Here is a 12,890-nt window from a genome sequence, read left to right on the forward strand (position 1 = left end):
ATCAAGTTGTCGAGACAGAGATAAGTCGGGTAAATCATCAGGGAAAACATCCTGATAGTCATGAGCGACATGGACATTGGTCAAGCAAACCTCATTTACAGACGCACTCATGACACAACCCTCAAAAGACTCAAATCTCTCGCTTTTAACTTCCAGTATCTCGTCATTAGGTAAGGATAAGAAAATGGGTTATGTAGGAAAACGTTAGCGTCGATTTCTCATAGACCATGAAAAAGATAAGGAAATGGTGAAAGTTACAACCCTTTTGGAACCTAATCTTCTGAATCAAAAGTTATAAGGGAATTCTAATAATTTTTGCACTACATAGTATCGTCGCATCGACCAAAGACATCCAGTCCATACCAACAATAACGTCAAAACTCCCCATTTCAAAAGGTACTAAGTCAATAACGAAAGCATAGTCAATAAGAACTAATGTGCACAAACGAATGACCCGGTCTAGTCTAACTAGCTCTCAGTTAACCATTTGTACGTCAAGATATATATATGTATGACTCGGTCTACTATTCAATAAGGAGATAAAACTAGTCGCGACAAAACTATAATCAGCTCTCGAGTCAAAGAACAGTAACATAAAGATCATCCAGAGGAAATTCCCTGTAGCACAATCGAATCGTTACGAGTCTCTGTTGCATTTAGTACGTAAGTACGACCTCTAGCAGCTTGAACTAGATCGCCTCTATTGTGACGGGTCCAACAATCTGTAGTTGATTAGGATGAACTTCCACTTGAATCTGTCGTCCAACACAGTAAACCAACTCATCAATCACAGGCTCAGATCTCAATACAGCCTCTTATAAGGTAAACGGACGAACAATAGCTATAGTTGACCTAACCTCTGAGATCAACTTACGAAGATACTTCCCCGATGCCTTTGTTCTCGGGATTAACCAAATATGAAACAAGCCTTGACAACTCATAGAAACATGTAGCGTAACCAACATGATCAGCTCCAATCATTTTATGCTCCAAAAGTTCTCGATATCATCTTATGAGTTCAGTTGCCATATAGAACTTTGTCGTCAACAACTCCTTAGAATTTTAAAATGGCATCGCTTCGGCCACTACTCTGCCGCTGGCTCGACACTGACCATTCCACCAAGACAGCGCATCCCAAGTAAATTTGTCACACCCACTAATGCCAATCACAACTTCCATCTATCTAACTATTGAATAAACTCGACTGCTCCACCTTTGTCGTCAAAATCTTACATACCATAATCCTTGAAATTTTTGTAAGTAAAACACCTAACACCACTTCTAGGCTCTCTTAGTACATTTCCAATACGAATTCTCTCATCAACGTCTTCTTAGTATTCACTAGTCACCTCATTCACTGCTTCCTCATACTACGCATCCTCTGGTTCATTACAAGTCGGCCCTTCTTTTGTCGCATTTCGTGCCAGGACAACATTGATGACTTGAATAATCGTGGCGATCGTCTCCGTTCGTAGTAGCTCTCATCTTACCGTTATTCCACACACGTTAGTATATCTCTAGAACGTTAGATGCGAAGAAACGCTCGAAAATGTCAATGTCTATATTACATGTTACACTCAGCAAGCTCTCTCGTCTTATGGTCTAAGGGATGCTATCTAGAACTTAAACATGCAATTCACGTCAATGCAATATATATATATATACTAATACTATAAAACCCTAAATCGCAGTTAAAATGTGGTCTGAATCTAACACCTACATCCGTTGCACTAGTGGTGTATGTATACAGGGTGTACCAGCGGCTAACCCTCCACACTCCTAGTACATCTAATGCAAGGTCGGATCACGGTACTGGTATACTCTCTAGGTATTGGCTCGGTATGTATACAGGGTGTACCAGCGGCTAACCCTCGACCTAACCAACACCCATTAAGCAGCCCAGGGTAGCTACCACACTCTCATTACAAGTGCAATCACTGATGTCAATAACTGTCGCAAGGCATGGCGGTAATCATAAAACAGTTGATCAAGCTTTTCTATGATTATCGCTATGCGATACTAGTTAGCGCCATCACTTCATCTTGCTCTAATATACATAAATGATCACAATAACACTGAAAGCACACAGTCACCACAAGTACACAGTCACCAAATGATAGCCATAGTCAAAATAAGAACAGAGATAATAAGTCTCAATAGAACTTGAACTCAAAATATAAGTGACGTTAGCACGTCTAGAACGCATATATAATTCCTATTGTAAATGCTATACGGGGTTCTTAGGTTATAGTCTAGGCTTTTCCACCTAATTCTCTACAACCACGGCTCTGATACCATTCTGTAACACCCCACCGTTGGCGGAAACATGAAGTGTCATGAAAAGTACATCACGACGTGGAATTAAATAGATACTGCTAAAATGACATGAAATATAATAAATATATTCCTAAAACATGAGTTCAGAGTCATAACGATGCTAGAACGGCTTAATACAATAAGTTCATCAACAGGATAGTCCAAGGCATGTGCCTTAAAGTCTGACAATAAGCAATGGAGCATAAATCTCTGAAGTCCAGTCCTAGCATAAAAGTCTTTATCCCTTAATAGTCTCAGTACCTGAAAAGTATAGTAAAACGTGTCAACACAAAGGTTGGTGAGTTCGTAGGTTTTAGTCAAAAAGCATAGTAGTGAAATAGGTTTTATGTCGATTCTTTAAGTACAAATGAAGTAGTTGTTCAATATATAAAGAGCAGAGTTACACCATAAGTCAAGGTACTCAAGTCTCAAAGCACGTAAAGTCCAAGGTACTCAAAGTGTGGCCTTACGGTTTAACAACCTGCCTTTAGTAATGATATGTGGCCTTACGGTTAAACAACCTGCCTTAAGTCTCAAAGTTTGGTCTTACGGTACCTGCCTCAGTCCAAGTCTCCAATGCACACAAAAAGCACGTTAATAAGCACGACCATCAGGCATATAATCACACACATACAATCGAGAACAAGCACGTCATATGGCACATGCAACTCTATACGCACAGGCTCAATATTGAACATGGAATAGAAATCGACAAAACTGTTTTAAAAATAAATATACTTTTCACCCCAAAACTTGTAAAAAGAGGGGCTACGAAACTCACCTGAAAGCAGCACAAGTATAAGTACCCTAGATCACGAACAAGAACACGAACAGTCAGATACACCTGAAATAAGCTCACTATCTGTCCAAAAGTCCTACATTGTCCACAAGTTACCCAGTAAGTACTTAAGCTCAATTGTACTCTATATCCTATACTAGTATCTTAAGAAATGTCATTATGTCTCGTCAAATGTCATAATATTTATAATAGTCTTAATGTTCTTTTAAATTGTCCAAAAGAAATACTTTCTTTAATAATGTCACATTTTGATGTTTATATCAAGTCATCCTCGTATAGACCGTTTCTATGGGATATGTTAAGTCCGAATAGTCATTATTGATTATTATACAATGTATAAATTATATAGTCTTTTCAAGGTCCATTATAAAGTTTACAACCTTTATTTAAGTCTTGTATATGTATATACATAACTCCATATTATTTCAATATTAATTTGAAATGGATTATTTATATGACTCAAAACGACTAACCATATTTAACTTTGATCAAGGAATCTTAATTTTGACTTTTGACTAGAAAACATTAATTTTGACTTAATCAAACCCAAAATCAATTTTGACTTTAACCAAAAATCCACATCAAACCAAAATAATACCTAAACTAACAACAAATCTGATTTGAACCCAAAATCATAATCCGGCAGATTTGACCGGCGTTGACCGACTAGAAAACAGATTTGACCAACCCGAATAACACATTTTTAGACCAAATTCATCAAAGACAATTCGGATCTAAGTAATATCTAACCAAAAACAACAACAACAATACTTATATTTCCGGATTAATTACATTTTCATTCCATAACACCACATACAATACCGAAATCACAAAACAACACCACAACTTTTACCCAAGATGATGGATTTCGGATTTTAGTTCCCGGATTCAAAGGTTCTTGGCTCAAAGTTTTCGATTATGGAAGATTTCGGACCATTACATTTCGGATCTATAAGATTTCGGATAAAAGGTTTTCTGATTCAACAAGATTTCGCATCAAAGAACCCGGATTTAAAGGATTTCGGGTATATACAACCGAAATATATATAACTCTAGTCCAAAACTCGGATCTATATGTACATGTATAATCACAACCGATTTATATATGTACTTTGTCTAGAATTCGGTTACATATAACTCTAGTCCAAAACTCAAAAACGACTTATATATACATATATGAAAGATTTCGGATCTAAATATATATATATATATATACATAAACGATTTTGAAAGAAGGAAGAAGAAGAAGACCCGATCTATACATATTTTTATAAAACTTTTCGGATCCATATATATATATATACATGGCCGAATTATATATATATAATATGTAATAAAAAAAACATGATTTTTGTGAAGAACAACCGATTTAATACTTGGATCTATGAAAATCTTACCACAAACTCAAAGAAAATAAGTAAAAGATGATGAAAAGGTGTGAAGTGGTGGTGGTTTACGGCGGCCGGCAGTGGTCCAGTGGTGGTCGTGTGGTGGCTGGCTGGATTTAGAGTGAGACAAAGGAGAGGGGCGGCTAGGGTAAAGAGAGAGAGGAGGAGGAGTGTTTTGTGTAAGTATGTGTGTGTGAAATGAGAGAAGTGAGGGGAAATTTAGGGTTTTGTTGCACTCCTAGCCTTGACCGATTTTGACCAACCATTGACCCCTACAAAACTTCATTTGAATCGATCATTCAAGAAAACTCGATACTCGTTAATTCATTTTGTCGACATATTTGAATATAACTTTTCAAATAGCTTTCTAACGGATATAAACACGTCTATATTTATTTATTAAATCTTTAATTGATTTAATTTTAAGTATTTTGCTTAATTTGACATTTCCACAAGACAACTAGTATTCCTCATATTCTCGAGTTCACATGCAATTTTTCTAAAGTCTAAATACTTATAAAGCCCGAATAAAGCATAAACTCACTCATTCCGTTAATAATGCCTTAAAAATGAATGACATTCACGCCCTTAAAATACATTTTCTAGCTATAAGTCGCGTACATGAACGTAATGAACTATAAATGACCTGAAAAGTACATCGGAAAAATACACTCAGATGACGGTTGTCACACTCTGACATCTCCTTCCTACGTCACCGTTAATTTTGAAGTCAATCCTTCATTGAGTTACGCCGCCGTCACCATCAATGTAAATCCAGACTAAGAATGATGTTTTGTAATCATTTCTTTCTTTTTATTTTTAAAAATTAAGATTTAAGCTTTTTTATTTGCTAGTGGGTTTTGTAATTTAGGTTTTGTTGATAAGATGTAAATGGATGTGGTGATATGATCTACAAGTGTATGTGAGAGTGTGAGTGTTGATATAGAAAAAATCAAGATATAAATATATATGTATCTACATAGTTACTGATGGATAGATCTAGATATATTGATAGATATGTGTATTGAATATTTTTTTTGATTTCTGGGTTTTTTTACGAATTTTAACTTTTATGTTAATTTATCGTAGATGATGATGATAAAGGCAATGTTTTAATAACCGGACCGGATAGCCAACCGGTTCTCTTATCGGTTACTGGTTCGATCGGTCGGATCGATCGAGCCAGAGATAAAAACCGAATGACATCATAAATAGTTAAATATATAATTATATCCGCTTAATATGATATAAAATAATATCATGGAATTAATAATAGATAAATATTAAACATATTACTTGTCAAAAATATAAAACATATTATTATGTTAAACTTGTAGGTTATATCCAAAAAATTCGTAACTACATTTTATTATTATATTAATACAATTGTTTATAATGAGATAATGAAAGTAAAAACACAATGCATATTAATATACCACATGTTAGACTATTCAATCTGATCTTTACACTTTTTTGTGTCATCTATATAGATGAAATAATATTATTTAAAGCTAATATATGATAATACTCCTACAAATAAATTTTTGACCACCTCCCACCGCTTCAAGCTTTCACCGTCTTCATCACTGCCAATTTGTGATGCTACCAGCGAAATATATATAACAATACCACTTCAAGATGATGCGGCGAAATATATTCAACAATACCACACAACTATAAAGAGATAGAAGTAGACGATGCGTGAAGTTGTGATGCTTCCGGTGATATCATGACGGCAACACTTGTAAGATCCGTCGAAACCCTTCATTATCTAGCCATATTGTCCTTCCTCTTCAAGATTCGACAAAGTTGTGATGCTATTGACCTTCTCTGTCAAGATCTGACCTCATTAACCTGGACGGAAAAATCGAATTGCAACTGTCCGGTCCGATCAAAAATAGACGGTTGACTGGTTCAACCACCGGTTCCCGGTTTAACCTCCGGTCAGCTGCACACGCGTTTTGACAACCATAGCCGGACCGCTTATATTCCCGGTTCCCGGTCAAACCGATTCGACCGGACGGTCCGGTTGGGAAAACATTAGATAAAGGTCGTAGAAGGTTGGACCAAAACTGTAATTGTTGAAAGTTAGGGACGAAAGCTGCAAGTGACGATTCACAATAGGGACGATTTCTGTAATTAACTCTAAGTATGATTATGCCAAATTACGAGATTGCCCATCATGTGTGAATCACGTGACCTGTTTTAAACGGACGTTTATGGTCAGGACTAAAACTGTTGACGGAGCAAAGTGTTTTTGGACTAAAACTGTAATTTTTGAAAATTAGGGATGAAATCTGCAAGCTGGATAACACAACAGGGATGATTGTTGTAATTAACTCTTAAATATATTATATGAAATATGTTGATTAATGAAAACTTAAATCTTTTTTTAGTATGCTGATAAATCACAACTAGTTGGATACATGTCTAACGTTACGTGAACTCAATGATAATGTTTGCATATATTGATTGCGGTTTCAGAAATAGGACAAAAAATTCTTATAAAAAAGTCAAAAATAACACCAAAATTATTCTATGCTTGCTCAAGATACTTCATCTCAAATAAATACTTAATATTAAAAAGGAGTAACACAAAAAAGCCACAAAACCCGTCATTTGTCAATCTTTATAAGGACAAAGTTATTATTGTTCATTGAGTTTCAATTAATTATGTAAGAAAAATATAATTCAACGAAACTAAAACGAAACCGACAAAAGGACAAAGTCATTATGATTTGCTCACTTCTTATGTTAGTTAATAAATGTAAAAAGAACATAAAGTTCAACAATAGTAAGATAAAAAACATAAAATTAGAATAAAAGAGAGACACAAAAGCCAATATCCTGATCAATTCACTTTTTGTGTTTGCAAATGAAGTTGGTGTGTTTTTTTTAACGTTGGGTTTTAATTTAGAGACTGTTTATTTTATATGTGGTTTCTACACTTAGCAAACAAGAGTAGTTCACCAGAAAAACTCTTGGATAGATCATTAAATGACACGACATCTACGGCATTGAATGCGATTTGGAGTAAAACTTGCACCCCTTGGATTCGAACCCTGATTGCCCAAGAAATAAGCCTTCATTGGAGGTATAAGATGTCACTGAATTATCAACCCATTGGTAATGAAGTTGGTGTGTTATTAATAAAGTTTATGATTTTGTAAAAAATACAGGTAAATTCGAGTTTTATTTTTCACATTTATTAAAATAAATACAAAAAGACAAAAATATGGCTAATTAATTTTTAATAAGTCATGTAAAAAAAACACATAAAGTTTAACAAATGTTAAAGAAAAAGAAAAGGCAAAGTAGTTTAATTACTTTTTCTTAATAAACCATATAAAGTAAAATAAAAATCTAAAATTCAACCATAATAAAAACAAAACACAAAAAGGAAACTTTTCATTTTGATTTTTATATATATTATTTAACTTTTTGTTGGTTTTTAATGGCTAAATATTTCATTTTTTTTATTTTAAATAGTTATCTTTTTTCCATAAACTAAAGAAAAGTTGTTTCAATTATTTATGAACCAATTATAATTTTTGTTTTTTTCAAATTGCTTTTAATCTAAATTTTTCCTTTTGCTATTAGAATTATAAACTTTCTGAACATTTAGTCGGTATACGACATCAGAAAAACTTTATCGTATAATGGTGAAGCCTTGCACGTATTCTAGACAACTAGATGTATGTGCTTTACAAGTATTCAGAGGGAAAAACCTCAATGTTTTGCCATCCCTAAAGATCAAACTCAAGACTTTGAGTTAAAACCATGAGTGTTTTTGACCAACTAGACTGACTTAAAAATATGGGTCCACAAATATCTTAATTATCAATTGTATTAACAATTATGTAAATATTTCTTTTTATTTTTAATTTTTTGTTTTCCATTAATTCACATTTTTTTTAACTTTTCATAAGATAATAAATCTTAAAAAAACCTAATTTAAATATAATTAATGCTTAATAACTTTTCATATTAAATTAATAACTAAATATAAAACATATCTCCACAAGATTATAACACTTATCGATGTTTCAATTGATAATGATACTTTAAACAAAACAATAATTTGTATTTACGTCCTAAGAAGTATAAACAATATTATCGATATTTAATTTATATATCAAAATTTTCATTTTATCTTATATATTTAAATTTGGATTTATAAGGTTTTTTTATTTGCATCTTATTTAATAATTCATCATATTTTAATAATGACATTAACTTCTCGTATATTTGACTAAGGTGGTATTTGTTTAGGACTTAATAAATTAAGTCATGACTTAATCAAAAATACTTAATCCATTAAGTCATGAAAAGTGTTTGTTTTCTTAACTTAATAGACTTAATCCATACAGACATTATTTATCCATTCAGTCACTTAATGGTTAATAAACCCTAAGACTAAATTTAGTTTAACAAACAATTTGAAGTTCTGTGAGTGGTTTGTGTCTTTGATATAATATATGTTATGATTTGCTGCGTTGTTAAATCAAGGAGAATTGCATATATACCCAAATATGCTATCAAAGTTACAAATATCCTCAATCCAAATTTTAAATAACAAATATACCCAACTTTATCATTTATATACACAGATTTACCCATCTATAATTATTTTACCAAATATATTTTATGTCATGACCATTATATCCTTTAGCTTAAATTCATGTCATGTTTCCAGCTAATAAAACCAAAACCATTTTAAAAGTAAAAATTTTATTCAATACTCCGTATTAGATTGTCATTGCTTCTGTTTGCATATTCACGCAAGTTCAAATCAAATAAGAAAAGGGGGGACTGTCACATATTTGTATACGTAATGTAATTGGAGTTTAATTGATAGATATGAAAACATTGACTTTTGCCTCATTACCTTGGTAATATTGTTGATATAATTATTAGCATCTCAAATGCATCACCTATTCTACAAAACAAATACATCACAGATAATACTCTATCTAATAGGATTCTTGTTCTGCATTTGTTCATATCTAATATTTTTTTTTCTCAGCAACGTAATTATTCACATGGTATAACTAAAAAATGTCACCATCAAAAAGAAAATGAAAACACTTATATAGATTTTACTGATGATGTAAATGGGTTGGACGGTTGGTTGAGTGCAACTTGAGAATAGTAGAAAACAACGGTGATGTTCAGAAGGAAAAAGAAACAAAAGGATAAATTTTATATCGTGGGAGAAAAAGAGAGTTAGAGACAGTGAAAGAACAATGATGAAAGGGAGAGAAAGAGATTCATACAAACCCAGTTAATAATTAATGGATTGGTTGAACGCGGGTAGTCATACAAACCTAGTCAGATGTGTATGGAGTCTTGGGGGCGTAATATTTATGCAAGAGCACTTATTGAGTTGAACGCGGGTAGTGATATTAAAAAGGAACTAGTCATTGGTGTTCCTGGATTGGTTGATGGCGGGTTTATGAAGACAACTATTGAGGTTGAGTATGAATGGCAGCCTCTGCACTGCCAAGGGTGCAAGGTCTTTGGACATACCATTCAGAATTGTCCTAAAGCTATAAAAGCAACAAAGGAAATTCCAAAAGATGGTGAGTTTCAAACTGTTGCGCGAAAAGGAAGAAAGGCCGGGAAAGGGAAACAAGATGGCAAAGGCAATAACGAGAAGCACATTGAAGGAATTCGGTTGAACAAATCAAAGCCTAATTTTGTATATACACCGAAACGGGCACAAAGAGAACCAAAAGAGAAAGATAATAAGTCTCAAACAGCCTCAAATATTGCTTCTTCATCCCGTCAACCACCTGTTAATACAAGCAACTCATTCTCGGTTTTGGGGAAAGGTTTGGATGTACATGATGACTATTTAAACTCTGTTTTAGAGGAGGTGGGTTTAAATGAAACACAACAATTTAGAAGAGTTCCTAAATGTACAAACCCCGAGTTGGAGAGTGATGATGATGAGGTGGAAATTGTTTTTGCGGAGAGTGATTTTTTGGCTACCAAAAAAGGGGCAAGCACTCCTGTAAAACTGGTTCCCAATGTATAACATCGCTTGCTGGAACATCAGGGGGTTGAATAAAACCCCCAAACAGAAGGAGGTTAAGCCATTAATAAAGGAAAAACAATTATGTGTGTGTGCTATTCTCGAGTTCCATGTGCATAGTTCCAGACTTCAACGTATATGCTCTTCTGTTTTTGCAAGATGGATGTGGACTTCCAATAGTAGTCTCTGCTTTAAAGGATCTAGGATTGTACTGGGATGGAATCCTGATGTAGTAGATTTAATGGTGTTGCATCAAACAGACCAAATTATGCATGCCCAAGTAACCCTTGAAGTTGACAAAAAAAAACTGTTTTTTGCTCTTTTATTTATGCTCACAATAGGTACACCGAACGGAGAGAGCTTTGGAAGGATCTTGCTACTCACAAACAATTTACTCGATCTACTCCGTGGTGCCTTTTGGGGTACTTCAATTCAGCGTTATACTTGGAAGACAAAGCATTAGGTACTTCTTTTGTTGATATAGCAATGAGAGAATTTCAGGAACGTGTAAAAACTATCGAAGTAGATGATGTAAATAGGGTGGGTCTCCACTATACCTGGAATCAAAAACCACGAGGTGTGACCGACCAACTCAAAAAGATTGATAGGGTGTTAGCTAACTTGGAGTTTAATGATTTGTTTATGGGATCAATTGCTGTTTTTCAGCCCTATCACATTTCTGACCATTCTCCTGCAGTGCTACGTATTCCTATGAAAGCTAAGTTTCGTCCTAAGCCTTTCAAATTCTCAAACCTACTGCTTCATAATGACAAGTTTTGGGATACTGTTTTGAATTCTTGGCGCATGGAGATGGAAGGGCAAAGCTTGTATATTCTTGTTAAGAAGTTAAAAGCTCTTAAAAAGCCTCTTAGAAAACTACTTTTTGATCATGGTAATGTGCACTCTAATTAATGTTAATAAAATTCAGGTGGAGTTGGATGATATTCAAAAAGCTCTTGATCAAGATCCGCACAAACCATGGTTAAGAGAAGAACAATTTGCTTATGTTAAGGCTTTTAATGATGATTTGCTGGCTGAAACACAATTTCTTAAGCAAAAGGCGAAAGTTGAATGGCTAAGGGTGGGGGATTCAAACTCTGCCTACTTTCACAGGATAGTAAAGAGCAAAGCGAACAGAAGTAGAATTGATGTCTTAGTTGATGCAAATGGCAAGCAGGTGGATGGGGATAGTCTCGTTGCAGCTTTTCTCAATCACTATGAGATGTTTCTTGGTACATCGGGTATGACCTGTCCTTTAGATATGGATTCTCTATTTAATATTAAACTGCCTACGCATACAACGGACTATATGGTTAGATTAATTGATGATAAAGAAATAAAGGATGCCATTTTTTCGATGGGGATGATAAATCACCGGGTCTTGATGGGTACTCTGCAACTTTTTTCAAGGGGGCGTGGGATATAGTGGGTAGTGATGTTGTGAATGCGGTTCAAGAGTTTTTTGCATCTGGTAAACTTCTTAAAGAGCCAAACCACACAGTCATAACTTTAATTCCAAAGGTTGCGACACCAACAAGGATTAATGATTATCGACCGATTTCCCTTTGTAATGTTTTACTTAAATGTATTACAAAAATCATTGCTAACATATTAAAACATTGCTTGGCTGATCTAGTAAGTGAAAACCAATCAGCCTTCATTCCTGGGAGGTGTATTTCAGACAACATATTATTTTCAGAGGAGTTGATGCACAATTATCATCTTGATAGAGGACCAGCTAGATGTGCCTTTAAAGTGGATAAGGCCTATGACACAGTTGATTGGTGTTTTCTTCGATTCATATTGATTGGGTTTGGATTTCATTCAAAAATGATACATTGGATTATGGAATGTGTTTGCACAACTTCGTTTTCTATATGTATCAATGGTTATTTACATGGGTTTTTTGTAGGTAAAAGAGGATTACGACAAGGTGATCCTTTGTCACCTTATTTATTTATATTGGTAATGGAGATTTTATCTCGGATTTTGCACAGGAATGTGAGTGCGTCTGGTAGCTTTCGGTTTCATTATCGTTGCTCCGAGGCAAATATTGTCAATTTGTGCTATTGCGGATGATTTGTTCTTGTTTGCTCATGGGGATGTCGAATCTGCTAGGGTCATTATGGACTCACTGGAAGAGTTTAAAAATGCTTCAGGTCTTACCCCTAGCCTCCCTAAGAGTACATCATACTTTTGTAATGTCTTAAACCATGTAAAGCTTGCTATCCTTAATGTGTTCCCTTTTGAAGAAGGTACCTTACCTGTCAAGTACTTGGGGGTCCCTTTGGTCTTTTCTAGACTCTTTTTGAGGGATTGTACAGAACTAGTGAAACGTGTAAAGAAAAGG

The 12,890-nt window shown here is 34.3% G+C and overlaps 1 protein-coding gene across 1 annotated transcript; it reads left to right on the top strand.

The window, feature by feature from the left end:
• Positions 1-9,838: 9,838 nt before the first annotated feature.
• On the top strand, positions 9,839-10,543 carry LOC122596892. The gene has a single exon (XM_043769536.1). It carries the CDS (start codon positions 9,839-9,841, stop codon positions 10,541-10,543), a length of 705 nt encoding a protein of 234 aa, XP_043625471.1.
• Positions 10,544-12,890: the final 2,347 nt, after the last annotated feature.

The sequence above is a fragment of the Erigeron canadensis genome, chromosome 4 (assembly GCF_010389155.1).
Source record: "Erigeron canadensis isolate Cc75 chromosome 4, C_canadensis_v1, whole genome shotgun sequence".
Lineage (NCBI taxonomy): Eukaryota > Viridiplantae > Streptophyta > Magnoliopsida > Asterales > Asteraceae > Erigeron > Erigeron canadensis.